The following is a 25,764-nucleotide window of genomic DNA, read 5'->3' as shown; positions in this document are numbered from 1 at the left end:
TGGGCTCTACTCCGCAGTGGCGGAAGAAATACCTGAAAAATAAAAACTTCTAGCTAAGATTTAATACATAAGACTGTACCACCTTTCCGGGCAAAGCCCTGACAAGTATTTCACATTAATGAGCCTAATTGGTACCTGACACCGCCAGCCTATAGGATTCATTAGGACCACTCGTGCAAACCAGTAGGAACGTGTGTACTTACTTCATTAAATGCTCCATGAAAGTGTGAAGGGAAACATCATCCGTAAATATAGTCTGACCAGATTGGGTACCACCGTAACCACCGCTGGAGTGAGTAGTGGAAGGGTTAAGTTTGGAAAGTAGGAAACGAGCTTGTGAACCTCCGGCATCACAGATAATGAACCGCGGTAGCGGGAACCGGTCTTGAATGAGTTCCTGTAGGGAAGTTAGAATATCCCTTAGAGCGATTAGTCCTCGTATAGGAAATCATACCTTGGCGTCTTCCTTGGGTTGTTCTAGGATGGCTCTGAAGTTATCGTAGCCTTCTTTGTCCTGATAACCTGCCTTTCTCCACGCAGCCATGGTCTCACCGTGGAAAATAAGAATGTGGAAAAAAGTATCAAGAAGAAGAATGTGAGTCGGCTGGATGGAGGCGGAGTCAAGGAGTACTGGTTGAGCCCCTTCATGGTCAAGCGAATAAGAATCCAGAGTGGGCTGGATCATAATTAGAGAGTCTCCAACGAATTCGTGGTTTAGAACGTGTCGATAAAATGTGGTCTCATCGGGAGAATTGTTGAAGACCTGCAAAAACTGACTTCTTCGAAGGTGGAACATAAACTGTGGGTAAAGAGTGAAATTCTTTTCTAACCGGAATGATGTAGGATCGTCTTTGCGATAATCTGCGAAGCGCGAGCAAAGTCTGATGAGCATGCGGTCTACCCACCTCAAAACGTCAGGGCCATCGTCCACATCTGCCTTGAAGACAGCGATACGGGCCATTAGGACCGCAGCAGCCTCCTGATCGAACGATTGGGCGAGGGCAGAATCTCCTGCTGGGCTACTCAGTGGCCGCGCAACCGTCGTAACCCTGAGGTGATACTGGCCGGAAGAGTGCTGGTAATAGGTCAAGAATTGCATCATAGCCTTGTGAGGCCCTTGCTGCATCGGAGCCGGACCTCCTTGATTTGCAATCTCGAAGTAGATACCGTAACTGGCGGCTGGGTCGATTCCACACATCTTCCAGGAACACGTATTGCCGATTCCGCACTCCGTTTCTCCAACAGAGCTTGATTTCTTGTTTAATGAGACAGCATGTCCAATGAGACCAGTGACCTTCAGTTCTTTCGTGGTAAGGACCTCCAGTGCCGCATTGAAGCCCATAACAAGGTTATCATTCGCATCTCTATCAAAGACGCGCACAAACGATTGCTTAAATTGGGAGGACGTGAAAGCATCAGTCAATACCATGTGACCACCAGTCGAATTTACTAGACCCTTCATTTCAAGGAGACCAACTTGGTCGAGCGATCCAATGAAGATATCAACAATGTGGCCGTTATGGGAGACACGCTTGGCTAAATTATCGTAAAACTGAAAACTGTCAGCAGCGATGCTTTAACAGACGCATAGAGAATTTCATACCTTGACTGCCTTTTTGTAGTATTTAATGTTGTCGCGATCAATGTCGTGGTGAGAACGTATAGGTTCTCTCAACTGGGGCCCAACTACTAAGCCCGGACCTTCAGTTGCGGGACCGCTGGTGAAGAGCATGATGCGACCGCCCGCATTCTGGAAGGAGGTCTCCATCAGCCCAATAGCGACACTAAGAGCTACTCCGGTACACCGTAATGGACGTCTATCATTCGCAACAGGCCAGGGATCCTGTTGAAGCTGTTCCAGCACATTGGTGATTTGGAAATCCGCTTGTTGCACAGGGAGTAAGAAACGTGCGGCTGGTGCGACTGCAGGAGCAGGTCTGCCAGGTTGCTGCTGTGGTGCCGGCGCCCGAAGGCCAGGTGCAAGTAGGCCAAGCATCTCTTGTATTTGCTTCGGAGTGTAGTCCTTGCTGCCCTTGAATACATACGATTTGGCGCATTCTGTGTAGCCGAGTTCGTGGACTTGGGCCTATCGGAGGTCAATATATCGCCTCCAAGTCTAAGTAAGGGCCCTTACCATAGTACCAAAGGTGATGAGACCAACGAGTGCATTTGGTGGCAGCAACGAGAGACTCATCACAAGAGAGTCTTTCACAGCCTTCAAGCCATCCTCTTCTTGGCAAGTATCAACAACGAACAGAAAAATAGGCGGAGCAGGCGCTGGGCGTGCGAGCTGGTATTCAATTGTCGTGCTTTGAGGATGTAGCTCCGGTGGGATGGTATTTTCGGTAATATCCTTGTAATGCGGAGGTAGAGGATTGCGCTGGAGACAAAACGGACATATCCAAATGCGCGCACGGATGTCAACATTGCTGCGGCACGTTAGTGGGCGGGCACGACCGATGTTCGCGAAAGCTAATCACATACGCATATGGGTTAAGAACCGCCCTACAGGGCTGCTTGCATGTCACAGGTTCATATTGCAGTAATGGGGCATCCGGTCTCTCTTTCAACGGTGTATAAATTGCTCCAATGGGTACCACCAAGCGGGATGCTTCCTATGGATCTATCAGCAACGGAGAACGAGCCGTTCAATCAGAGCATCGCCAGACCATGCGTGTGCTTGGAAAGGTATTCCAGCTCAGTCTAATGCCATCTCGATCCTCTATCTCACTCCACTGATCCTTCAACGCTTCGTAATCCATGGCGAAATGGTAGTTCCAAGGCCAACTCCGTTTGAGGGGCTAAGGGCTAGATGGAATAGCGAAATACAAAAAAGCTTAGAAAGGAATATCAGCAAAAGCTCGCCTTGAACATAATATCATTAAAGCCTTAAATGCCAGGCAGGGAACAGATCTCTGTCAATGGCGAGAGCCGGAGGGCATTCCGGGAGTATCCTCATGTGGTTCATGAGGTCAACGAGGGATGAAGCCAGGTTGCAGGATTTGTGGTTGCTGCGGTCCGCCGTAGCACGCTAGCGCACAGGTTAAAAAGCTCGATCTCGACTCCCCCGAGCTTCCTTTTTTTTTTTTTCTTTTCCTTCTTTTTTTCTTTTCTTCATCTACATTTACATCGCCGACTTTACACATTACGATGCCAGCTTCTGTCTTTTCTTAGTGACGTTGCTGTTTTCGCGTCGAGCGTATAAGAAATTTCTACCCATCGCTGGGCACCTGGTTTTGAAAGCTCATTCTGATGCTTGACGATCGATCGGGAATCAGCCGCGGTAACATACTAATAATGATATCCGGTTCTACTCTGAAATACGACAAGGTCTAAGCTGCGAAATGAGACCCGTCTTGTAAAACAATTTGGGTTCAAACGTCGATGGACATTCTGAAGGACCTTTCCTGCGGATAACGCGCAGCTTAAAACCCTGCTTAATTAATAGCAATCCGCCTATCTCCCAATTGCCCAACCCATTCAAATCCATATACCCTGGCAATAACGCCGTAATTTAACGAGAAACCAGTCGTCATACTAAGTATTCACGTATACAACAACCCATGTTGATCATAAAAGCCATCACTATTTTGTCATCTGGATATCTTCTTTCGGCACCCTCCCCAAGTTCTTCAGCAAATAGCTGCGTTTGAAAAACGTGTTAGGATGGACAATTGTGTCGAGGTCGGTCGAGCTCATTATTCCTTCATCCTTTACCTTTCTTAATTCATCTTTGTGCACATATTCGAAAACTCGGTTGCAAGCAATGTGGTATCGCATTCTTCCGACATCTTCTCGTACTCCGTGTAATGTCTCTCTGTCGTTTACCCCAGTGGCTTGAAGAAGGGCGATGAGGTTGTCGACAGAGAAGTGACGATAAGGGCAACCGTGAGTTTGCCCGGCACCCGGGGCATTATCCGTGAGAATCTTTTGACAGGAATATGGAGGGTATCCCCTTCCTCGCCGATTTGCGTCACCTCCAACATCGCCATATGCATGGCGAATATTATATTTATATTTGGAATTGAACTCATCGTCGGTGAAATTTCTGAAAGATTGCCGCCAGAATAGTATACAGTCCTCGAGTGACAGGCCAATTCCCTTGAGGAACAATGTGTATTGAAGTCGACCGAAGTGTTTAAGGTGGGCGTTTTTGCGTAATTGCATGTGGAGGTTTCGCATACAGAGAGGGAAATGGTTGGATAAAACATCAATCGATGCAGCAGTGATAGGGGCTCCAGGAACCGCCCCCTCCCCCTCAGAGTAGGAAGTGTCGGAAGTCCCAAAGTTTTTCGAAAGGTGTTCAAGGATCGGAATAAGACGGTCATCTTCATCTAGTCGTGGCAAGGCTCGGCTCGTAAACTGTTCCTCAAGTCAGAAAATGCCTCCGTAGTGACAGAGATCGATATTTTGCACCAACCTCAAGAGCCTTTTCTAGCCGAGCACTAAATTCGGCGAGGATCATGCTCTGCTGTTCTCCTAGAGGAACGTACGCCTTGCCTTTCTTCACAAAAACGCTTCTACGTTCAACTAGCTCTGGCACTTTCTCCCAGTCTACCTTGAACCAACCCTTGTCCCTTTTCACCCCAGGGGTTGTCGCATGGAGCTCGTTCTTCAGTTCATCTTTCTCTTCTTCACTCAGTATATCCCAATCGAAATTAAGGCTCTCCACAAATGCTTCCCGCTCTGCTGAATCATCTAGCTGGAAACGAAATTTAAAAAGCATTGTCTCAAGGCGAACAAATCGTCGCCTCAAGTCCTCAGTCGAGGAGAATGCCAGTCGTAGTATAAAATGGGAATAGTGATCCTTTTGTCGCTCATCCCTCAAACCTTGACTGTCGCGCGAACCTGCATCCCTATTCGAACGTAGTGGGAGGAATTTTCGGATAAGGGATTTTATATGTTCGGTGGTTTCCTCCGGGGTCTTGTTTCGATACGAGCATGCTTCTAGTTCCGAAAGAACTGGAGTCTGTGAGCCAGAATTGTCTTGAGCATAGCAGAAACAGCGGACGACATACTTCTTAAGCGATCAATTGCCCACTGCTCAAACTGCTCGAGTGTAATTTCAGCGGTGGGCGGAACTTCGTAGAAATTCAATCGGTGGGCATAATCTTGCTGCTTGTATGTCGGAGCTGCGAATTGCTTCCGTTTGTAGTCGACGCCAGCACGACGCTTTGGATCAATTCGACTTCTATCGTACAGGACCATCTTGAATAATGCAGCTGTGTTGAGTAATTCAAGGTGCTGTCAGGGCATCGTTACCACCGTCGACGCTCAGTTCGACAAGTTCGTGAACTAAAGACGCGTCTCGACGCGCCCTCGGTAGGTACGCCATATAAATCACGTGATATGCACGACAGTTTTCAATCCGACATGTTTGAAGAGGACTGGGGATTCGAGTAGTGGAGAAAAGAGAATGTACGAATTACATGGTTGTTCTACAAGGTCAAAGCTTACGGAGTACAGTGCTTATAATCTAAAGTATCCATCCATTGCGTTCTCTGCTGACTTTACGGCTCAGTTTGCCATTTCGGACAACAGGGAAAATGATGTCGGGACTACTCTTCATCCATCCTCAATTAAATCTTGGGACATTTAAGCTCTTGGAATCTTCTCGATGAAAGTAGGAGAGGGGCATAGCTCATGATACTTTGGTTGCAGGGTCTGGGGAATGCATGTCGAGTCGTAAAATCCGGGACGTGACAACGACGGCAATATGTGCCGGTGTTACTATTTGGCCTGCGTCAGAGATTGATTGCATATTGGTGTCTATCGCCTCTGCGCCGTTATAGCCTTGCCCTTTCAGCTCGGGGCATTGCGCCGAAGCAGCGGGGGCTGCTTGTCGAACTTTGATACCTTTTTCGCAATAATTGTGGAGCGGCAGTAGTGGAGTGCTGTACGGAGTACGGAGTAGTCTTTGTTCTGAAGATGATGGCCAAGATAACACGGTTCCTCTAGCCGAAAGTTGGAGTTCTTTTATGGCGCCATGAGAGAATAGTGGCCGCCGGATTATGGTTATATGCACCCCAGATAAGGCCCGTGCCCAGGATGTCTGTGTGGAGAGAATCGGTCGCGTAAACGGTACGGAGTATTGCGTTGGGACATTATTCTTCTCAATGGCATTGTCACATGATAACCAGGCTTCTTGTCCCTCGCTGGGCGGGACTCCCAAAAGTTGCCCCAAGTCAGTTGTTTCAACTCTTCTCGTGGATGATGGCGGGGCGACGAGTGCGTCTGAGCCGGTCGTTTCCGACGTCGGCCACTCCACAGACGATGTTCCTGAGCTCGGTGGTGGAGCCCCCTGGCCGGCTCACGTGCCTCATTGGCTCGCGAGCTGCACTGCACGGTCCGCCGGCTGACTCATCCAGGGAAATTTCAGCAGCTCGGCGATGATGCTCCGACTCCCCAACGAGAAATCGACAGTCGCCATTGATCCATTGATCGCCAGCTACCATAATAAAAAGGTCCTTGATCCATAAGATTATTATTATATATCCTTCTCCTTCCTCCACCCCAGATCCCAGATCGTACCAATATTGTTGGACTTTCCTACGAAGCCTCACGTCAACCACTTGACCAGGATGATATAGTTGTGGGTGCCTTCGTTTCCTTGCCTTTTGGCAGTCCTACCTCTGTGGCACCTCCGTTTGCCCGATCCGTACCCATCGATCTTCCCACGATATCGAAAAATCTGGAACCTGTGTTTGCCGGCTTGTGTCAATAAAGAATGACCGTTCTCACGAGAAGTTTGAGAAAAGCCGCCCGGATCATACTCATTGGCGCTCCTGGCGTTGGAAAAGGGACTCAAACCGAGAGACTGATCAAGAGATACCCCCAACTCGCCTCCATCAGCTCAGGGGATCTGCTTCGAGACCATGTTCGCAATAGAACACCCTTAGGTTTGTATTCACTACATCATCCTTTACTCCGCTCTGAGACGGAATGAAAGTAACATAATATAAAGGTATCCAAGCGGAGGCCGCTATCCAAGCAGGAAGTCTCGTTCCAGATGCGATGATACTGGACCTAATATCATCAGAGCTTGCCTCGAAGGGCTGGCTTTCTAAACCCGCTCCAGGATCGTCATCGCCCACAGCGGCGGCAAGCCTGGATCCTTCCGCTTCCTTTATCCTCGACGGATTCCCACGCACAGCCATCCAAGCATCCAGCCTAGAAAGCCTAGTCCCCATCAACCTTGTCGTGCAACTCCTTACACCTCCTGCCGTCATTCTCTCCCGGATCGCGGCCCGATGGGTTCATCCGGCTTCGGGACGGGTATATAACACAGAATTCAATGCACCAAAAGTCCCTGGAAAAGATGATATAACAGGAGAGGCATTGGTTCAGAGGCAGGATGATTCAACCGATGTTTGGAAGGAGAGGTTCAAGAAGTTTGAAGAAACTAGCCAATCGCTACTTGACCACTATGAAAAGCAAGGGTGCTTGTGGCGGGTTGAGGGTAACTCAAGCGATGAAATCAGCCCCAAGCTTTTTGCTGAGGTTGAAAGAAGGTTCGGTTAATGGGACCTGTCTCGGCCATGAAATAATTAAAGATTATATCCTCTTATCTAGATTACCCAGCCACAGCGCGGTATCTGTTAGCACTGGTGTTTAATTAGAGCTATTGGCTCCCTGTTTGCCTTTTGGCTATGTACAGTACATAGGGCACTCCAACTTATTCATAACACATGTTCATGATTCACATCACACATTAATAATGTTGAAAAAGAGCGTAGTTGCAGTAGTCAGGTTGACATCATCACATGTAGCCAAGTATAGCCATCTCATGCAAACGGGTATTAGAGGGACGACAGCACAGAACTCCAACCAACTCCACGGCTTGACACAAAAGGCCCAAACGGTATCCATCCCAACAGGAGGATGTTATTCATCACTTCTTCCTCGTAATCCCCCGAGCGTTCTTCTTCTGCCCTTCCTCTGCTGCCATTCTCGTCTTATACTCTCTCGGGCTCTCCCACTCTCCTTTCGTCCCTCCCTTCAACGCTTTCCACATCCCTTTCCCTTTCTTCTTAGCGCATGCTTCTGCCTCTCGATACTGTCTCTCTAGCTCCACTCCGCCGAACTCTACTCCCGTCTTCGCCTCGTACACCGTCGCTAGACCATGCTTTAACATCTGCAGCCCGACATCTTGCCTGAAGAAGAGCCAGCGACGGACGTACACTGTGGCCACGACGCGCCCGTATTGATCGGGACGATAGAGATGGGCTCGAACACGCCGGCCCAGAATGTAGTTTGTCAGCCACGAATGTGCTTCTTGGGAGAACGGTTGGGCGGGGCGGCCGAAATGAGGGAGTTCAGGGGCGTCAACGCCTGCGAGACGGACATGGATCTTTAAAGAGTATAGAAAAATCAGTCAAATGGTCATTTTCCTCCCCGCTACCGTTCTTGGACTGCCCATAAGAAGCAGAAACAGCACAAAAGGCACTGTACAAGGAGAGAAAACGAAAGGCCGTCACCATACAGTCCTATTCTTCAACTCATTCTTTCCCGTGGGCACTTTCCGCCACCACTCCCATCCACCCAGCTTTCCGCCGGGGGTGTGGTACATCCGGAAATTATCACCATCTCCGACACTGGTCACCTTACCCAGCAGACTCCGTCGCCTGAAGAAAGAGGGCGAGATGTGCCCCGCTTCGGGTATCCGCCGCAGGTACTTTCGGTGGATGTGCACACAGAGCAAGATGCCTCCAGTTACCAGGGCTGTGGGAATAATCGTCCTGGGCTCAGTGAACTGTTTCCAGTCCGTCGCGTTAACTATCGAATTCCAATCTCTGCTGCTGGATTGGACTTTAGATATTGTGCGGTCGGAGGGAGGTGCTGCATTTGACGGTGCGGGCACGTCCACGTTCTCATTATTCCTGCATTTCACTTGTGAAGCAGCGCCGCTATTACTGTTTGAGTCATCTTGCGGTGGTGAAGCCCAGAACAGCCATTTCATGACTAGCTGAGCGTTTTAAGTGGAAGAATCGCTGTCGTATATCTCGCGTGGCTCGTTGAAGGTTGGCGTTGAAGATTCAAGGCGTTGGGGTGGTGGCATGTTTGTTTTGCGTCGGTACCGTTGGCCAGGGATCTGGATGCGGATAATGCAGGGAAGCAACTTAGCCACCAAGTCACCTCGGTATTTTGCATCTGCACGTTTGCGTTCCAGGCCTAAAAGGGGCTATTTTAGAAGTCTACTTGTATTGGTTTTGCATTCTATCTACAGAGTACATTGAAAGCAATACATGTACACAAGGTTCCGTTGTTTCTTCGGATCCAACTCCCACATTTGAACCAAGAAACCGACCAAACTTTGGAAGAAACAAAGTGCGAAGCCTTTACCAATCCACCCTAAACAGAGAAATAGAAGCATAAATGCATGGAGCTCTTCAAACCCCTTTTGTACGGATATATAATTCCATATAGAAAGTCACCGAAAGCAAGAATTAGGCAGGTACTGAGTCGCCATTCATTTCGTTGTGAGCGGCAATGTGCTCTTTGCTTTGTCGGCTGCAGCATTCGCCATTTCTTTAAGCTTGTTCTTCCTCGCCTTCTGAAGGTAGGCGAAGAATAAAAGGAAAAGCAATTCGATCCTACGGTAGTTTGGTTAGTAGACTGAGAATAAAAGCAACAACGAAGATATGATTAGCAGTTACCTCTCTTTGGTCATCATCAATAGGCCTTGGACCAGAACACCCTTGAGGATCTGAGGTCCAATTCCCTTAAACAAACCAAGAATTCCCTCGTGCTCAATGATGTAGGCCATGACTTCGCCAAATGTTTTGAAAGGCTTTCCTTCTCTCGATGGCGGTGGACGAGATTGTAGGCCCACCTTCGCGACAATCAATGGCTGGGTAGTAATTGTAGCAAGCGACTTAGACAAGGCTCCCAGAACTGCATAGTATATTAGCCCAAATTCTTGTATGGTGCAACAGACGTCACCCACCGAAGGCCTCCCAGGGTCTCAGATTGGTTTTCCCAGGAAAGATAACATCCCTCAATCGTTGATAGGCTCCGTATGTGATTGCTGGATTCACAACAAGAACAAGGCTGGCCTTTAGTCCTCTCCATAATCCACTCCAGCCGTCATCACTATTGACCACCTCCTTGCCGGTTTCCATGAAACTTTTCTTTTCGCCCTTCTTTTGAGTCTGCTGTCTGGTTGTGACAACCGAAACTGGTATCGTAAAAATTTGGGCAACAGCACCAGCAATCGCACCAAGGGAGAGCTCGATGGCAGTATTGGGAGGATGAGGGAGGTTCGATTTCATGTATAGGGTTCGCACGATCGAGTACCAGTAGAAATATGCAAAATTTGTCGAGGCCACACCGACCAGGGAGCCACTAATCCCCGAATATAGCCCTTCGACGCCCTCATAGGCAATTATTTTCTTGATCGCATCCAACGTGGACTCGTAATGCTGCTGGTCGTCATCATGGTTGGCGTTTCCGTTCGTCAGTTTTTGCGATTTCACTTGGACTTGGAGGCGAGTCTTAACACTGTCATACGTTAATACTGGTACCACGACTTTTCTTGATATTTGGATTCCGCTTACATGTCCAACGGATACACGATTGCATTTGCAAGGACAGCTCCAGTGGCACCAGCAACAGCGCTCTCCCACGGAGAGAGCCGTGCTTTCGATTGCCCAGCCATTGGGCGAATTATTATGTTATAGTTATCTCGGTGTCAAGAAAACGGCAAGCGTGGAAATCCAGAAAAAGGGCCTTGCAACAACGAAGCAATCAGAACGAACTATTTCTTTATGCCGGGTGCACTGGACACTACTTCACCAAAGCACGACAGACCCAACAAAACAAGACTGAACAAAGCAGAAAACGCAGGGGTGCAAACGAATATGGAGATGTCTGCAGTGTTAGTGGGCAAAGGGAAGATTCCGTCGGCAAATAATTTACCATGAGGTAGCGAGCCTCCAAACAGCGTAGGAAGATGATGGAGGGATCAGCGGAAACCTTGAAAGTCGGCGTTGGAAGGCTGTCTTGAGCCGAGGCATCACCAAGCGTCAACCGGGAATCGACCGCTCAAGTGAGGCAGCGCGAGCGATCCCGTTTGACCGCGCACGAAAGACATAAACTTAAGACTCGATGTGCCACTGGCTATCAAGGTTGCATTAATATTCCATTGTTCGCTCTAATCTCTACCTCTTGCTGTTTGATCTAATTTAACGACTGTCGACGTGGGAGGTACGTCTTTGACGCCCTGGGGTTGTCTGCATTCGGTGGACAGCCGCCAGTGATCACCTCGGATGTCGGGGCTTCGGAGAGGAAAGGCCAGTGGGAAATAGCCTGTGTTAACGAGCTAGTGCCCGGTGCAGGAGTTCGTTGGATGGAGCGCGTGGAGCAACGCACGAGGCTTGATCACCCACCTCCATCCTTCCCCACCAACCAACTCTCGGTAAGCGCGCCGCGCTTGACTTTGGGCGCGTTTTGATCCGTGACCGCAAGCAGAGATAAGAGCAATGAGATTGATGCGGGCTTACTATTAAAAGAAGAAGATGACCCGGTTGCGGGAATTCAAGTCCAAAGCTCTGGTAACTACATCTCGATTGATCATGCAATTATTTCGCTGGTGCAGCTCTCACTAACCCGCCGGCCCTCAGCAAGCTGAGAGGGATGTGTCTACATCAACCACACATACTGAGGCCCTGGAAGCCGCTATCAGGGCAGCTGAGAACTATATGCATGCCCTGAGGCTGGCTTCTGACCCAAGGGAGAAGAAGGCCCTCGATGCCAAATGCAAAGAATACATCACGCAGGCAGAACACCTCAAACATTTAAAGGAAGGCAGCGGAGTCCAATCCAACGCCAGTGCCAGTGCCAGAGCAGAAGTCCGACAGAGGAGAGAGCCCGTATCAACGCGCACTCTATCTAATAGGGAGCAGATCATCCTGCTCGAAAATTCGAAGCTCAATGGTTTCGTCTTTCCTCCCTGGTCAGCCCAGCCTGGCCCAGAGGAGTTTGAATTGGACGAAGAGGACGAACTCTTCACGTGAGTACGCCGAATGGCATCTCGAGCCTTAGAACTGCTGGATCCTGATACCACTAGGGATTGTTCTGAACTCGGCCTTTCGGCATCACAGCAGCAGATGTTCGACGGCTGGAAACGGCCTTCTAAGATTTTTACAGAAGCCCGTAAAGAAGATAGGGACATACTAATGATGAGCAAAAATCCCATGGATCTTGTGCAAGACGTGACCACAGACTGTTCCGTCGTTGCGAGTCTTTGTGCTGGAGTCTCCCAGGACGTACGAGGGTATCCTCAGGTGTGTATCCCTAACCTCCAAGTCTATCTGAACACTCATGCACATACTAATAGATGTGTTTTAGTTGGCTCAGACGATAAAAATGTACCCTTGTGACAAGGACACATCCATCCCGCAATTATCACCATCTGGGAAGTACATATTTCGCATGCATTTTAATGGCTGCTATCGAAAGGTGGTCATCGATGATCGGCTGCCGTCTTCAAAAACATCTAGGTCTCTCTTTGTTGTCGACAGAAACAGCCCTACAGTGATATGGCCAGCTCTTGTCGAGAAGGCATATCTCAAAGTTAGAGGGGGTTATGATTTCCCCGGAAGTAATTCTGGGACGGACATGTGGATTTTAACTGGGTGGATCCCTGAACAAATCTTCCTACATCATGATGAAGTAACTTGTGATCAGATTTGGGACCGGCTATTCAATTCATTCCTTGCAGCAGACGTTTTGCTGACAATAGGTACTGGCAAATTGACATCACGGGAAGAAAGAGAAGTCGGGCTTATCAGTTCACATGATTATGCCATCCTTGACATGAGAGAAAGCAATGGGAAGCGACAATTCCTGATTAAGAATCCGTGGGCAGGTGGTGCCAAATGGAAAGGCGTTAGTGGGGCTTCTGCTGTCTCGGCATTGCAGGAGATTGAATTCGAGTTTAGCTCACCGCAGCGATCCCCCTTGTCTCCGGGCACATTCTGGATGGACTGTGATGAAGTGTTCCAGAACTTCGAGAATTTGTATCTCAACTGGAACCCTCGTCTTTTCAGATATCGACAAGATATTCACTTTCGGTGGGATTTATCAAGCGCTCCCCCAGTACCAGGATGTTTTACAGAGAATCCGCAATTTGCGATAACAAGCAAGTCAGGGGGTAAGCTTTGGCTGCTGTTGAACAAACACTTCAAGAGCGGAGAGACGTCGGACGCCGTAAACCAACTTTTGGATCCGGAAGTTGATGAACCCGGGTTTATTAGTATCTACGTGTTTAATAAAAGGGGTCAAAGGGTGTACTTGAGTGACGGTGCTATTCACCGTAGCCCATATGTTGACTCGCCAAACACACTGGTGCGCCTGGACATGCCCCCAAACACAACCTTCACTGCTGTTGTCGCGGAGCAGTCACTCCATCGCTCAATACAGAGCTTCTCGCTATCTGGATTCTCTACAGGTCCTTTAAGTGTTTGTCCGGCTACTGAAAAGTATGCGCATGTTAGAAAAGTTCAAGCAGCATGGACATTATCCACGGCAGGAGGGAATGCCGAATCTGAAAGATACCCCTTGAATCCCCAGTTCAAGCTGAAAGTTTCCGAAAAGTGTGATGTTGCCGTTTTACTGGAGACGGACAACGGCGACTTAGCCACTCACGTAAAAATATTCTGGTCTAAGGGCGAAAGGGTCGCCGAGGTTCGCTTGCGAGATATCGTGTGTGATAGCGGTGACTACCGTCGCGGCTTCGCATTGGCTGAAGCGGACGCTATGACCAAGGGGACATACACCATCGTGTGCTCAACATTCGCACCCGATCAGCTGGGAAAATTCACACTGCGGGTATCATCGACTCATCCATGTGAAGTGACACCGTTACCAAGAGAAGGCGCAGGGCGGTTGCTCATGAGTTCTGGTCTTGGAGTCCTCTCTCCCGGGATCGACAGAATTCTAGCCCCTATAACCGTATCCCGTCTTTCCCGGTTAAAGCTTGTGGCGAGACGTAAGGGATCGTGGATTGGACATCGGACCGTGGCCCCGTCTCCGATTCTCATGACACTAGAACTAGGACAGGGACCGTACAAGGAAATCCTTGCCGCTTCGGGTGATGGGGATTTCAGCGATTTAGTTACTGGGGCTCGAATCGAAAGTGTCGATTTGCAGCCGGAGCTGGGACTGAGGGGTGGTGTTTGGCTGGTTGTAGAGCGCGTTGGTGGGCCGGGCGGGCAGGTAGAAGATCACATTGAAGTGGAGATCCTTTCTGAGGAGCGAGTTGAAATTGGCCGTTGGGGTGTGGGAGATGGTTGACCAGCTAGTCAATCTAGCAGTATCTACGAATGCCTACTCACTACGGAGTACTCCATAGTTTTAGTGAGACTTGATATTCCTGTACAGATGGCGGCTCAAACTTTCCACACGGCCTGAACGCATACATACATGTACTGATAGAAGAATTTGTAGTTAGCCGGTTTGACTGTTGTACCAACCAATTTCAGTCCAGACATAAAACTTTTGAAAAAAGGAGCGCTTCGATTGCAGTCCGCGGATCTCTCGTCTGGTCGTGCAAGCCATCATGATGTGTGATCGGACGATGCAAAACTGCCATCGTAACGCCGACGGTAACCTTACAGTACCGTTACTCGTGTCTGATTAGTCAGTTAGCGATCGACGTGCCGGCCAATCTGGGGTTAGCGGGGAGCGCCATGATATCACCGTCGAGGCAAGCCGGAACAGCTAGACAGCTCCTCCGCCAGCATCCCTTAAACCAGCACCATCGGCACAATCCACACTTCTCAGTCTCGAGAACCCCCTGCTGCAGCGTGCAGCCTCACATACTGCCACAATGTCAACTAATATCCCAAACGGGTTGAAGCCCGCAGATATCAACCGCTTTGCCACTCGAGCTCGTCAGGTCGAGAAGGCAAAGCCCGTGATATGGTATTGGTGTACGACTCCGATCAACCAAACGTTCTCACAGCGGTATTGCGCTGACTGATGTCCCGCAGGCAATTACTGGATTGTCAACCAGATATTGTCCAAGAACCTCCACCACTCCGATGCAGAATGTTTAAATTTTACCACCGGACTTATGGACAAATTAGAGCAGGTTAGGGCTTTTTACCTCCTTTCCCCCCTCCCAGCAGAAAATTGACTTTATTTGTCTCCTGAAATCAAGGAAATCAAGTGCCAACTTCGTCATTTATACTAATTTGCTTATGATTGTACGGGGGTTAGTTCAAAGCTCAGCATTCAGATAATGATGCTGTAACGGATGATACGGCCGGTCAGGCATATGTGGAACAATTTGGATTAGAGACCTTTCACAGAGCCGATAACGCTGTGCAAGCAAACAGGGCGTCACTGTATGACCTCCTTACTATTTTGTTGTTCCTTGATTTGCCCTATTATCCAGCTAATCCCATTGTCCAGGCAAACGGCAGATACATTCCAGGCAGCTGCAACTTTCTTGGAGCTCTGCCAGATATGGGGCCAAGTTGACCCTGAGATTGCTGCTAAGATAAAGTTCGCTAAATTCCACGCTTTACGCATTGCGAAGGCTGTCAAAGCTGGAGAGGATCCGAACCTCTCCAATCCATCACCAGAAAAGATGGAGAACGAAGGTGGCCTTCCAATGGAGTCGAATAGCCCCAGCGTCGAGAAACCACAGGATGCTGAGATGCCTGCGCTCAGAAGAATGCGGCAGCCGTCTGTGGAGGAAGTGCCCGATGAATCTGATAGCGTTCAGCGCCGCTTAGCAGCACAATCATCGGCGGACGAATCTATCCATCCATCCAGATCATCATCTAGACCCCCTGCTCACACTGAGAACCTACCTCAACCACCCAGCGGACCTCCTAGTAACATACCGAGTCCTACAATCCCCGGCATGATGAATCTTGACGGGGACCTACGTCAAAGGCCCTCCCATCTCTCCCAAGCTACAGTTCCTGACCTCCCAGCTGCACCATCAGACTTCCCACAGGGTTCACCCATCTCCGGCGTCGGGACGCCGACAAACCTAGGCGCACCGCCAGAGGCATTTCCCTCGCTAAACACCTTCCAATCGTTTCCTCCTCCAGCAGTAGCCTCCCACGAAGCGCCGCCATCCCCGCGAGCCTCGTCGCCTAAGGAGTTCGAGAGGATTGCTCATGCGCGAAAGCCATCGATAACTCCATCTACAGTTCCTCCACCACCAAAGCCAGTGCCGCCCATGCCGGCGTATACCTCGACCACTGGTAACTCAGTCGTTGATGAGGATTCGATGGCGCAGGCACAAAAGCATGCTAGATGGGCGGTGTCCGCATTGAATTTTGACGACGTGAATACAGCGGTCAAGGAGCTAAGGAATGCTTTAAGGCTGCTTGGCGCAAGATGAGCGACTAACTATGGCGTGGCTTTTGGAGATGTTGCTATATAATATCACGACGAGAAACCTAGCTATTCACCACTCCCCACCAAACTTGCAGAACTTTTATTCGTCAAGAGTCATTTTGCTCAAGATTTTCAGCAGGATGCGCAATTCATTATTTTTGCCCAGCGTTGAAAGTGTTTGTAGCGCAGAGCTACTTCGTAATGTCACATTATTTTTGTCTAAAAAAAATAAAAATAAGAATAAGAAAATAAAAACAGCAGTGGAAGAGAGTTCAATTCCTGGTACACAGAGAGACCGTTTAGCTAGAAGCAGGTTGTCACTCTCACACCGATCTGCAGGCAGCCAGCCACAGGTCAGCACCACACTGGAGGTCGGGGTTGCGTATCTGGTACGGAGTACTCGGGGACTGGTTAGGATGTGCGGTTTGCAAGGGTCCAGCGGGGTAGCCCCATATGAGATTGGCCAACCTTTTCTCCAACTTCCTATAATAAATGAGTTGTAATATAAGCAGCATGTCCATCTTCTCCTGTCCACGGTGTTGTGGATGGCTTCGACTTCGTTCCCAAGCGCCGGCGAAGCCATGAAGATAACATGGCAGAATCGGTTCCCGAGCCCTAGGATTCAGAACCCTGCCCATACATATATATATGTACCTAAGTACTGAGTGGCTGGATATGTCCGCACATATGGGAGTGCTAATGCGCGATCCAAGAGCAAAAAGCGTCGAATTTGTTTTGGTCGTATAAACAATGCAGGATAGCAAACGAGCTGAAAAGGTGCGACACTTGAGCAGCGACTACAGTATAGCTTCTTATGCATAAGCAGGGCATCCCGGTCAGTTCGCTAGTCCTCTTTCCTCCATTCCAACCGCAAATAGTTCGTCAAGACGGAGCCTAAATATGTCCAGTGGCGGCACCGGTTGCAGCACCGTGCCTGGGGTTGTCAAGCTAAATAATATCTCGGGGACCACCCGGAGAGCCGGTATAGCGTTCTGGAATTGCGGAGTATTATGTATTTTTATTTTATTTTATCTTTTATTTTTGTGTGAAGCCTGCGTCGCTCGCTAGTCAATAGTCGCGGGTGACTCCAGAGTACTCCGTACTGTGATAGCTTACACTCATGGCGCCGCAAGCCGCCTGTTCGATGGTTGCTGTCAATGTTTGTTTTGCATGCAGCTCATAAGGCTTGTGTAACCGACTCGCAGCTTTCTTCCTTTCTCCCCGTCGAGAGACAGAGCATGGCTATCCGCGAGTTTCCAAATGACTCGCCTTCTACTGGTCAGCCTGCATACATAGGAGACAGGGGCAAGCCACTGCGACGTTACTAGCTGCATGCATACAGACTATCACATACGACAAGCGGGAGGTTTCCAGCCTGTTGGTCTTCCATCCCCGTATTCAGAGAAAGGCGAACCCGCCAAACAGGGAGATCAAGGCGACCCAGGACACGTGGGAAATGCTTTCCGGGATATGCAGACTTGGCGAGCGATCTGATCGCTCGTTTGTGTCTCAAAAGGTGTTCTCCAAGGCTCGTATGGATGTTTGCAGACACGCGCCTCGCGCCCAGAGGTGGTATATATGGGGAACGGCGAGATGAGGAATCTGACGAGCGCTCGGGACGTTCCTTTTTCCTTTTTTTTTTTTTTTAAACCCTTTCACTACTTTCCTCTCCGTGATCGACTTCGCTCTTCGGGTTAGAGTTTGGCGCGGGAAGGTTCCATGGAATCAGCGCCCATCACAGCCAAACACCAGAGGACAAAAGCCCCACGGACGGCGAGTCAAGGAGCGGTCGTGGCGATCGACTCGTGATCACGACAATCCCGGGGCCAACTTATGTTTTGTCTGTTACTTACGGAGACTACGGGCCGAAATTTCTTTTTGGGGGGGAAGGGAACAAAACGAAATGCCAGAATGTCGAGCCAGCGCCGTCAAGACTGTTGGAAGAGCACGAGGTAATTTCGTCGTCGTGGTGCCCGAGCTAGAGGAGCACACTGGCTTGATAGATGTCAAAACGCTGCAGGGGTTGGAAGCCCATCTGCAGAGTTATATTCGTTAATTTATCGCAATCCTGGCAACCGAAGCCGAATTGTCAGGGCAACAACAACAACGGCTTTCCATCTCGGCTGCGAACAGCCGCCCAGGTAGACGGACTGCATGTAGATGCTTGTACGGTACGGAGTTATAGACAAGGGGACCGGAATGGGGAAACCTTCTGGCCTTGCGCGGAGATTAAAAGATAGTCTACTTCGTCATCAGGTGGCGAGACTGTGTCGAGACAAGTGTCGGTGAAGGTTTTCCCCTATTTTCCCACCTCGCGACTGTCGCACAGACAAGCGTTTTGAGGGCGTAAGGGAGATGTGCAACCTACATAGTCAACTAGCCTGTTGGCTGCGAGGGCTCCGGCTCCCAGAGTCGCAATTCCCGAGCCAGCGGCCTCGCGGTACATTTAGGGACTGCACACACTGCTGCGTATTACATTAGAGCCCATGTAAAAAAAAAAAAAAAAAAAAAAGAAGGAAAAAACACACGCTTCTGCCTTCGCCAGGATGAGCTTGAGTTGTTCCGGCACCAGGAAATTAGTGCCCCAGGCTAAGGGAGCAGCGGAGCAGCGAATGTGGGCTTGGTGAAATCTAATAAAATAATACATAATTGCGCCCTGCCCTCCCCCCTCCCTCTCTTTCTCTATCTCCAGGGCGGCCCTCTCGGTTAGTTAACTATATTAATTTCACAAAGACCAGCTTGTTTTCTCCTCTGCTCGTCAAGCAACACGGCATTGGGTCGCACAGAACGTCCCTGCATTGACCTGGGCGCGCACCAAGTGCACTAGGGTGGTTTGACCCTGAGATCTTTGACGAGTTTCACATTCGGCCGCTCGCCCTCCTTTCGTCGTACGCCAACTCTGCCCGGCCGCCTGCTCCTCCATCAAGAAAGATTCACCATTTCGATCCGGACGTGCTAGCTTTTGCAGCCAGACCAGGCACCGCCCCCCACCGCGAATAGTCTCTCCTCTTGAACTGCCGTTTCATTCTGTGGAACTGGTCCCGAATCTGTTTACACGATGGCTGAGTCCCAGAAGCCGTCCGTACTGATCATTGGAGGCCTAGGTAGTTACTGAGACAAGCCCTTGATCCCGCCAGTTCAATGATGAAGTACGGATGCTAATCTATCTCTGCGTAATCGACATTTTCCAGGCTTCATCGGTCGCCATCTCGCACTCTACATCCACGAGAACAAACTCGCCTCTGAAGTTCGAATAGTGGATAAACTGCTCCCCCAGCTGGCCTGGTTGGCTCCAGAATTCAGCGAGGCATGCTCACAGGACAAGTTCGTGCAGGCGGATGCAAGTCGCGAACGTACGTCTCTCCATGGCCCCCCGTGCAATCGTGCAAGCTCCTTGACCAACTCTCGACTAACTCTAATTCCCGCAGAATCATTTCCTCGCATCTTCGATCGCCCCAACGGCGCCCAATTCGACTATGTCATCGACTGCGGTGGCGAAACTCGATTCTCCCAATCCGACGATGTATATCGCCTCCGTACCTATGCCCCTTCTCTCGCGATCGGCAAGGAATGTGCTCGACGGGGTATCCGTGCCCTGATCCAGTGCTCTGCCGCAACCGTATACAAAGCAGAATCGAAACCTCACAAGGAAACAGATAAGACCAAGCCCTCCTTCAAAGTCTCCAAGTGGAAACTCACCCTGGAGGAGGACTTGAAGAAGATTCCTGGCCTGAATCTTTGCATCCTAAGGTTTCCGCGTGTATGGGGTGAATACGACACGGGCTTCTTGACCCCTGCTCTTTGTCTCGGAAGGGTACACAAAGAACTTGAGAAACCAATGACTTTCCTGTACTCCAAAGATCAGGTCATGAATACGGTATACGTCAAGGATGCGGCTCGTGCTCTTTGGACAGCGGCAGAGTGGCGAGCCTCCAAAGGTCCCGTTACGAATAACGAAGACCCTCCGTTTCCTATCACATTCAACATCGTCGACCACAATAACACGAAAAAGGGAGATTTAGCCGACGCCCTAAACCGAACCTTCGGCATTGAGTGCGAATTCTTGGGGACGTTAATGACCCAGTTCGCGAAGCTGAATCAAGAAGAAATAGTCGATGAGATGAATGAAGAGGCCCTTGAGACCTGGGCTGATTTACTCCATGCAAAGGGAATCACCAGGCCCGGTCCCATAAGCCCTTTTGTGGACAAGGAGCTTCTGAAAGACACCGATGTTTCAGTCGACGGATCTTTATTCGAACAGACGACTGGCTTCACGTATCAGACTCCAACTCTTCCCCAGGATTGGTTGGAGATCATCGTCAGAAGCTATGACCGAATGAACTGGTGGCCTTGATCCCAACCCCTGAGCACCCACCCTTTTTCTTTTCTTTCTTTTTTTTTTTTTTTTTTTTTTTTTTTTTTTTTTTGATCTGACCCGAAATGATACAACGCATTACTGACGGTTTGACAAATATACATGATAAATCTCAATCTTTGCATGGGAGGGGGAATGTGGCTTAAGCATTATCGGTTATTTGATGCAGAGCGAATGTTGGTTCAGTTTACATTACATTGAAATCTTGGACATTCCTCTATATTTCATCATTTTCTCTTCGTTTTGAATACCCTTGTAACTATAGATTTTGTTTATAATTCACTTTGATCGGCTTGTTTCTATCTTTGTCTTGATGTATATCTCCTGAAGAGCAGTGATGCCCCTAAGATTTCTATCCACCGCAGCCGACGGAATGACCTCTTCAAGCACAGACGTATGAATATGCTGAGTGCTTTTTCCATCTCGCAACTGAGATAGCCCTTCTCGCCTGTCCCCGTCCGAGGCTGCATCCTGGGCCTTATGGTTTGCGTTTCCCACCAGCCCATCTGCTGAATCTCACAGAAACGAAGCATACAAAAGGGCTCTCGTCATATAGGTCTATACCTGCTGCTGACATTCTTTTCCGTTTGCTGCTTTAAACTCTACATTCATTCTATTGTTGCTGAAGGTTGAAATTTATTGCTGGTCTCTACACTTGCTATAATGGCTATGGCTGCATTGCTCAAAAGGTTCGCGAACTGGTGCTATACTGGCCTAGAAAACCCCCGCGAGTGCATCACGGTTGACTGAAGAGTCCTACTTGGAGGAATCCGCCACTTTTCACTCACAGAAAAGATCGGCCCTGCTCCACCGATTCAACCTCCACGCTCCGTCTTTTATACGAATGTGGAGTGGCTGCATTGTGGTATCCATGATTGGTTGAAAAAGAATGCCCCTCATCAAATTAGTATTATGATTGATCCGTCATAACTACAAAGGCAGCTAAACTTTACAAATTTCTCCTCCCACGAGTTTGGTGTAACGATACACTGGTACTCCGTACAGTTCGCCGTTGCCTATTGTACACGTTCGATATGCTTTCGCCCGCGCCAGAGGATTACGGTGAGGAAAGGTTGCCTCGCTTCAACTCTGAAACCAGCTGGCGCCAGCCTATCGTGTCTGTTAGCCTCACGCTCCAAGCTTGACGGACATGTCTTACCATCACAGCTGTGATAACACCAAGAGTGGCAACCACCAGGTATATCGCACCCTTCCTCGCCTCCGCCTTGTGCGTATTTCTCTTCGCTTCTTCTGGGAAATTACTCTCAAAGAAACGCTCAATCTTGCCGCAGGAAATGTTGATATCGAGGAAATGGGGGTTCGCTGGGGTTGTTCTTTCGACGGATCCCCCTCGCATACCGCCTGAACGCTTCGCAGACATGTTGAAACTCCCGTGTTGATTCGATCATGATTTGGCACGCTGAGCCCCTTGAGATTTTGATGTTCCGGTCGAAGATTGCTGGGTTTTGAAGGCAGAGCTCGAGCGTCGCAATCGCCATTGTTTGTGGTATAGCAACAAAGTTGAAGGTTGACTGCTCCATGACACCTGCCATGTAAGATAGACATTCGTCTGCCCTGGTCAGTGCCATGAGCACCATCTCACTGCTGCATTGCAGTGCCTTCTCCCGGTTTTGCGGCAAGAAGAGGTCGCTGAAGTTTTCCACGTACTTGGACCAGACTTCCTCTGGCCAGAAGTATCGTTTGGAGTCGTAATCTTCCCGGATGTCGCGGATAATGTTCGTTTGCTGCAGGAGCTGACCCATTCACTCCATCAGCTTGGGTTTCTACGTGAGGAGGGCCGGTCCCACGAAGTTCGCCTGGACGAACAGCCGTGTTAACCCCTCACCGACGAGGCCTGCAATGTAGTGACAGTATAGCTCATAGTCCTTGATAGTCTTGACACTCAGACCGTTGGCATTTTCATCTGCGTTAACCTGGAGCCATTATGCTACTTTTTAGCCCTCCCCCGTTGCTTCGCGAGAGGACCACCCCGGATTCGCTGAGCTAGGAACTATCACAAATGGCTCTTGGAAATACCCGCTGAGATTGGTCCATTCGACCCGCGAAAATTGGCTCTCGAGTACTCCGTAGGATGGCCGCTTTATGGTTTCCAAGCAATTAGCCTCGTCTGCTCGAGACTCTGGATCTTGCACGAGGACTTCCAAAGGTCTGGTTGGAGCGATCCTAATCGCCGCTATTTTCCCAAGCCTTCTTGTGGTTCTCACGATCTCTCGGTCTCTCATTCAAATATCCATGTACAGATGATGTCTGTATATGCGCTCCTGTCACTCATTTGATTTGCTGCCTGTTTTATAGCCGCGAAGGCCCTCTGCGTTCGTTATCGCTAATAATTGATACCATAATATGTTCGCTCTTTCTTTTGCTACTTATTTATAATTTAACGGCTAGCAATGGCGCGTTCCTTTATGCAGTCTGTCAATCTTTCTCCTTTCGAGCTCGGTCTTTGGCCTTCAAAGTGCACCTGGAACCTGCGAGCCTCAGTTGGCGGACAACTTGTCTTTTGAAGATGGTCTTTCACTGGTCCAACTGGAGGGATGATGAAGATCAATGATGCGGTCGACGGGAAGCGCTACTAGTAAGACTAGACAAGTCTACATTATCAGTTTAAGTCTGATCGAGTGATATAGTCTATCAAGCTCAAGTCCGACGATACAGGGTACCTCTCCAGCACCGTGAGGGGCTTAAAAGCGGGTGCCTCCCATGAAATCTCGTTAGAATGGCGGGTGACGCTATCGGAGATAGGGCGTCAGGACTGCATCATCAACTTCTTCTAGGACGACAATAGTACCGATGCCAATTGGCTGAGTGGTAACATCATACAACTCTTTGTTGGGGACGAAGGTTCCGGATGGAATTCTGTTTCGTTGAAGTGGACTGCACGGCGATCAAAGCAAAAGCTTGTGTTAAGATTCTACTGCGATGGCATAAGGGAGTTCAGTATAGATTTCGATAAAGTTGAAGTGCTTGGGCCGGGGGCTCAAATCTGCCCTATATCCACTGCTTCGTCAGTGACGCCTACTCCCACTTCCGTGACAATTTCGACATTATCCGGAATAACAGCGTCTTCTGAATCAAGTACGTCGATTTTAGTCATGTCCCTCAGAGAAATGAAAAGCACGTCCAGCACCATCGTAACAAGCTCCTCCGCCTCATCCACTACTGCTATAGGCACGACTTCTGAGCTCCCGTCGACTTCGTCGGAGACTACTTCCATGTCGAGCTCCATGAGTGAGATTACATCCGCTGCTCGCACTGATAGCAACTCTAGTATTGCATTTGAGACCGCCTCTTCCGCATTATCCACGGCGATCGCGTCTAGTGGGGCACGTGGAACCTTTTCAACAGTTTCACTAGCAGCCAGCGCATCTAACACTATGACCAAGACAAGGTCATCGGCTCCTGCTCAACCTGCATCAAGCACTGCACCTGAGACCACGCCATCTACCGCGGTGCCTGATACTCTCTTATCTCTTTCAACAATTGCTATCGGAACTGAACCACTCCCTTTATATATTCGACAGCAACAACATCTAGCATAGGGGCTGATTCTAGTCCAATTCTTTCTCCATTTAGTTCCTCTGCCACCGCGACTGAAACGACTTCCTGCACAGATTCTGCATCTAGCTCTGATGGCAGTGCTACTTCCACTATCCATTCCATTGACATTTCTGTTACGGGAACAAAAATCGCGCCTACGAGCACGGCCACCCCGGTCGTTTCAACTATAACCCCAGGAGCCTCGATGACGGGGACTGAAACGTCTCCGGGTGTTTCGCCGACAAACAGTGCAACTGCCCTAGTGACGGTTACCTCTGCGTCTGCATTTCCAACTCGCACAGCTATGGCTTTAGATATAACGCAAACTACTCCATGCGATACTTCTCCAGGAATTGCTTCCAGTACAGCACTCCAGTTTGAATCTCCTCCGCCCTTCACATCCGTCACTACTGGCAAATGGAGCTCCGTTAATAGCCATTCTTCAGCGGCGCCATCAAGCTCAGTCTATATGACTTCACTCTCTTCAATGACAGGGAGCCCAGTATCAACTGCGCAGCCCACTCAGTTCACAACATCCACGGTCTACTCAACTGAAATTGTGACTGTTACTGCGTGTCCATCAACTGTGTACGACTGTCCTGCATCCCAACGGACAACTTACGTTACGACGAAGACCATCGCCACTTCGACAACAGTGTGCCCGAGAATTGAAAAATTTCAGCAGACGGATTTAGCGATTGAGATCACTGCCGCATCTCGTGCGGTTCCTCAGTCAACACTGTACATCGTAGCTCCTCCAGCAACCACACCAGGCTGCGTTGGCCCGACTGCATTCACGCAAACCATGTCAGGCGCGACGGTGTCAGCTTCTATGGCTGCCTCCTCCCTAGGCAGCAGCAGTGCCACATTGAAGGCGCGACAGGGCCATTTTCGTCTCCAAGCTGTGCAGAAAGTGACGATTCTCCAGCTCAGAGTTCCGTCGCATCGCAAGGTACAATCATTGGTCTCCCGAAACCCGATGATATTCAAACCAGCAACATCAGCCAAGTACCCACAGGTTGTATAACCTCCGGTTCAGTTAACCCTCACCCTACCGGAATCCCTGGAGATATTCCAGCACCGCCAAGCCACCTCGTTTTCGAGGGCAAAACGTCTCGATCCGGACCAGCCGGCTCAATTCTCTCAGTTGCTGCGTTCATTGCTATTTTTTTTTGGGTAAATGGCCACTTGTCTGCCTATGAAACCGAATCTCTGGGGATTGTAATTGATGACAAGATAAATAGTGGGAAGAATGAAGAAACTGTACATCTAACCTCATATTTAATGTATATCATTCCTTTTTCTTTTCTTGTTTAAATCATTACTTGGATGTGTATATTAGTGATTAAAATATGTTATACCTGTTATAATACATAATGTAGCTGTTTGTGCTTAAGCTCGGGTTAGTGAGTAGAACTGTTAGTTATCTCTTATCATCGATTCATAATTCTGTCTAACTTGCTGGTCAGCCA

At 49.2% G+C, this 25,764-nt stretch overlaps 11 protein-coding genes across 11 annotated transcripts; 6 read left to right on the top strand and 5 right to left on the bottom strand.

Moving 5' to 3' along the window:
- Positions 1 to 48: 48 nt before the first annotated feature.
- SEC23 (GTPase-activating protein S23) lies at positions 49 to 2,918 on the bottom strand. The gene is made up of 7 exons (XM_003071454.2): positions 2,670 to 2,918; positions 2,485 to 2,615; positions 2,135 to 2,429; positions 1,604 to 2,086; positions 455 to 1,552; positions 204 to 397; positions 49 to 149 (listed from the first exon to the last, which is right to left on the bottom strand). The coding sequence occupies exons 1-7, from the start codon at positions 2,760 to 2,762 to the stop codon at positions 125 to 127; spliced, it is 2,319 nt and encodes a 772-aa protein (XP_003071500.1). The 5' UTR covers positions 2,763 to 2,918; the 3' UTR covers positions 49 to 124.
- A 667-nt stretch (positions 2,919 to 3,585) lies between these two features.
- On the bottom strand, positions 3,586 to 5,208 carry D8B26_004028 (uncharacterized protein; the record flags this gene model as incomplete). Its single annotated transcript, XM_003071453.2, has 3 exons — positions 3,586 to 4,362; positions 4,421 to 4,962; positions 5,019 to 5,208. The coding sequence occupies 3 exons, from the start codon at positions 5,206 to 5,208 to the stop codon at positions 3,586 to 3,588; spliced, it is 1,509 nt and encodes a 502-aa protein (XP_003071499.2).
- A 1,258-nt stretch (positions 5,209 to 6,466) lies between these two features.
- On the top strand, positions 6,467 to 7,704 carry D8B26_004027 (uncharacterized protein). The gene is made up of 2 exons (XM_003071452.2): positions 6,467 to 6,899; positions 6,965 to 7,704. Exons 1-2 carry the CDS (start codon positions 6,728 to 6,730, stop codon positions 7,519 to 7,521), a joined length of 729 nt encoding a protein of 242 aa, XP_003071498.2. The 5' UTR covers positions 6,467 to 6,727; the 3' UTR covers positions 7,522 to 7,704.
- A 4-nt stretch (positions 7,705 to 7,708) lies between these two features.
- Positions 7,709 to 9,056, bottom strand: LCL3 (putative endonuclease lcl3). Its single transcript, XM_003071451.2, has 2 exons — positions 8,483 to 9,056; positions 7,709 to 8,350 (listed from the first exon to the last, which is right to left on the bottom strand). The coding sequence occupies exons 1-2, from the start codon at positions 8,957 to 8,959 to the stop codon at positions 7,892 to 7,894; spliced, it is 936 nt and encodes a 311-aa protein (XP_003071497.1). The 5' UTR covers positions 8,960 to 9,056; the 3' UTR covers positions 7,709 to 7,891.
- A 146-nt stretch (positions 9,057 to 9,202) lies between these two features.
- ANT1 (ADP/ATP carrier protein) lies at positions 9,203 to 10,939 on the bottom strand. Its single transcript, XM_003071450.2, has 4 exons — positions 10,557 to 10,939; positions 9,947 to 10,500; positions 9,657 to 9,894; positions 9,203 to 9,593 (listed from the first exon to the last, which is right to left on the bottom strand). Exons 1-4 carry the CDS (start codon positions 10,655 to 10,657, stop codon positions 9,470 to 9,472), a joined length of 1,017 nt encoding a protein of 338 aa, XP_003071496.2. The 5' UTR covers positions 10,658 to 10,939; the 3' UTR covers positions 9,203 to 9,469.
- Positions 10,940 to 11,125: 186 nt separating this feature from the next.
- RIM13 (cysteine protease) lies at positions 11,126 to 14,490 on the top strand. The gene is made up of 4 exons (XM_066124345.1): positions 11,126 to 11,552; positions 11,622 to 12,010; positions 12,068 to 12,284; positions 12,349 to 14,490. The coding sequence occupies exons 1-4, from the start codon at positions 11,517 to 11,519 to the stop codon at positions 14,293 to 14,295; spliced, it is 2,589 nt and encodes an 862-aa protein (XP_065980425.1). The 5' UTR covers positions 11,126 to 11,516; the 3' UTR covers positions 14,296 to 14,490.
- A 249-nt stretch (positions 14,491 to 14,739) lies between these two features.
- On the top strand, positions 14,740 to 16,623 carry D8B26_004023 (uncharacterized protein). Its single transcript, XM_003071448.2, has 4 exons — positions 14,740 to 14,933; positions 14,994 to 15,094; positions 15,223 to 15,350; positions 15,418 to 16,623. The coding sequence occupies exons 1-4, from the start codon at positions 14,831 to 14,833 to the stop codon at positions 16,361 to 16,363; spliced, it is 1,278 nt and encodes a 425-aa protein (XP_003071494.2). The 5' UTR covers positions 14,740 to 14,830; the 3' UTR covers positions 16,364 to 16,623.
- A 2,427-nt stretch (positions 16,624 to 19,050) lies between these two features.
- Positions 19,051 to 21,088, top strand: D8B26_004022 (uncharacterized protein). The gene is made up of 3 exons (XM_003071447.2): positions 19,051 to 19,463; positions 19,551 to 19,712; positions 19,788 to 21,088. Exons 1-3 carry the CDS (start codon positions 19,418 to 19,420, stop codon positions 20,711 to 20,713), a joined length of 1,134 nt encoding a protein of 377 aa, XP_003071493.1. The 5' UTR covers positions 19,051 to 19,417; the 3' UTR covers positions 20,714 to 21,088.
- Positions 21,089 to 21,624: 536 nt separating this feature from the next.
- Positions 21,625 to 22,656, bottom strand: ERG9_1 (bifunctional farnesyl-diphosphate farnesyltransferase/squalene synthase). Its single transcript, XM_066124344.1, has 2 exons — positions 21,894 to 22,656; positions 21,625 to 21,844 (listed from the first exon to the last, which is right to left on the bottom strand). Exon 1 carries the CDS (start codon positions 22,495 to 22,497, stop codon positions 22,012 to 22,014), a length of 486 nt encoding a protein of 161 aa, XP_065980424.1. The 5' UTR covers positions 22,498 to 22,656; the 3' UTR covers positions 21,625 to 21,844; positions 21,894 to 22,011.
- A 633-nt stretch (positions 22,657 to 23,289) lies between these two features.
- Positions 23,290 to 24,294, top strand: D8B26_004020 (uncharacterized protein; the record flags this gene model as incomplete). The annotated part of the gene is made up of 3 exons (XM_066124343.1): positions 23,290 to 23,330; positions 23,424 to 23,478; positions 23,530 to 24,294. The coding sequence occupies 3 exons, from the start codon at positions 23,290 to 23,292 to the stop codon at positions 24,292 to 24,294; spliced, it is 861 nt and encodes a 286-aa protein (XP_065980423.1).
- Positions 24,295 to 24,497: 203 nt separating this feature from the next.
- On the top strand, positions 24,498 to 25,319 carry D8B26_004019 (uncharacterized protein; the record flags this gene model as incomplete). The annotated part of the gene is made up of 1 exon (XM_003071537.2): positions 24,498 to 25,319. The coding sequence occupies one exon, from the start codon at positions 24,498 to 24,500 to the stop codon at positions 25,317 to 25,319; it is 822 nt and encodes a 273-aa protein (XP_003071583.2).
- Positions 25,320 to 25,764: the final 445 nt, after the last annotated feature.

The sequence above is a fragment of the Coccidioides posadasii genome, chromosome 2 (genome assembly GCF_018416015.2).
Source record: "Coccidioides posadasii str. Silveira chromosome 2, complete sequence".
NCBI classification, from domain to species: domain Eukaryota; kingdom Fungi; phylum Ascomycota; class Eurotiomycetes; order Onygenales; family Onygenaceae; genus Coccidioides; species Coccidioides posadasii.
Note: the sequence above shows the minus strand (reverse complement) of the source record. Positions and strands in the feature narration are given on the sequence as shown.

Bases quoted from the DNA above. Each gene is read 5' to 3' on its own strand.
- SEC23 (XM_003071454.2), bottom strand. From the start codon at position 2,762: ATGGATTACGAAGCGTTGAAGGATCAGTGGAGTGAGATAGAGGATCGA. The intron at 2,616-2,669 runs GTCTGGCGATGC...ATAGATCCATAG, and splicing joins CCTTTCCAAGCACACGCATG to GAAGCATCCCGCTTGGTGGT. The intron at 1,553-1,603 runs GTATGAAATTCT...GACAGTTTTCAG, and splicing joins ACTACAAAAAGGCAGTCAAG to TTTTACGATAATTTAGCCAA.
- D8B26_004027 (XM_003071452.2), top strand. From the start codon at position 6,728: ATGACCGTTCTCACGAGAAGTTTGAGAAAAGCCGCCCGGATCATACTC. The intron at 6,900-6,964 runs GTTTGTATTCAC...CATAATATAAAG, and splicing joins TCGCAATAGAACACCCTTAG to GTATCCAAGCGGAGGCCGCT.
- LCL3 (XM_003071451.2), bottom strand. From the start codon at position 8,959: ATGAAATGGCTGTTCTGGGCTTCACCACCGCAAGATGACTCAAACAGT. The intron at 8,351-8,482 runs GTATGGTGACGG...TACTCTTTAAAG, and splicing joins ATGAGTTGAAGAATAGGACT to ATCCATGTCCGTCTCGCAGG.
- ANT1 (XM_003071450.2), bottom strand. From the start codon at position 10,657: ATGGCTGGGCAATCGAAAGCACGGCTCTCTCCGTGGGAGAGCGCTGTT. The intron at 9,895-9,946 runs GTGGGTGACGTC...TATACTATGCAG, and splicing joins GAGACCCTGGGAGGCCTTCG to TTCTGGGAGCCTTGTCTAAG. The intron at 9,594-9,656 runs GTAACTGCTAAT...AAACTACCGTAG, and splicing joins TTGATGATGACCAAAGAGAG to GATCGAATTGCTTTTCCTTT.
- RIM13 (XM_066124345.1), top strand. From the start codon at position 11,517: ATGACCCGGTTGCGGGAATTCAAGTCCAAAGCTCTG. The intron at 11,553-11,621 runs GTAACTACATCT...GCCGGCCCTCAG, and splicing joins AATTCAAGTCCAAAGCTCTG to CAAGCTGAGAGGGATGTGTC. The intron at 12,285-12,348 runs GTGTGTATCCCT...GATGTGTTTTAG, and splicing joins ACGTACGAGGGTATCCTCAG to TTGGCTCAGACGATAAAAAT.
- D8B26_004023 (XM_003071448.2), top strand. From the start codon at position 14,831: ATGTCAACTAATATCCCAAACGGGTTGAAGCCCGCAGATATCAACCGC. The intron at 14,934-14,993 runs GTACGACTCCGA...GATGTCCCGCAG, and splicing joins GCCCGTGATATGGTATTGGT to GCAATTACTGGATTGTCAAC. The intron at 15,095-15,222 runs GTTAGGGCTTTT...TACGGGGGTTAG, and splicing joins TTATGGACAAATTAGAGCAG to TTCAAAGCTCAGCATTCAGA.
- D8B26_004022 (XM_003071447.2), top strand. From the start codon at position 19,418: ATGGCTGAGTCCCAGAAGCCGTCCGTACTGATCATTGGAGGCCTAG. The intron at 19,464-19,550 runs GTAGTTACTGAG...GACATTTTCCAG, and splicing joins ACTGATCATTGGAGGCCTAG to GCTTCATCGGTCGCCATCTC. The intron at 19,713-19,787 runs GTACGTCTCTCC...TAATTCCCGCAG, and splicing joins GGCGGATGCAAGTCGCGAAC to AATCATTTCCTCGCATCTTC.
- ERG9_1 (XM_066124344.1), bottom strand. From the start codon at position 22,497: ATGGGTCAGCTCCTGCAGCAAACGAACATTATCCGCGACATCCGGGAA.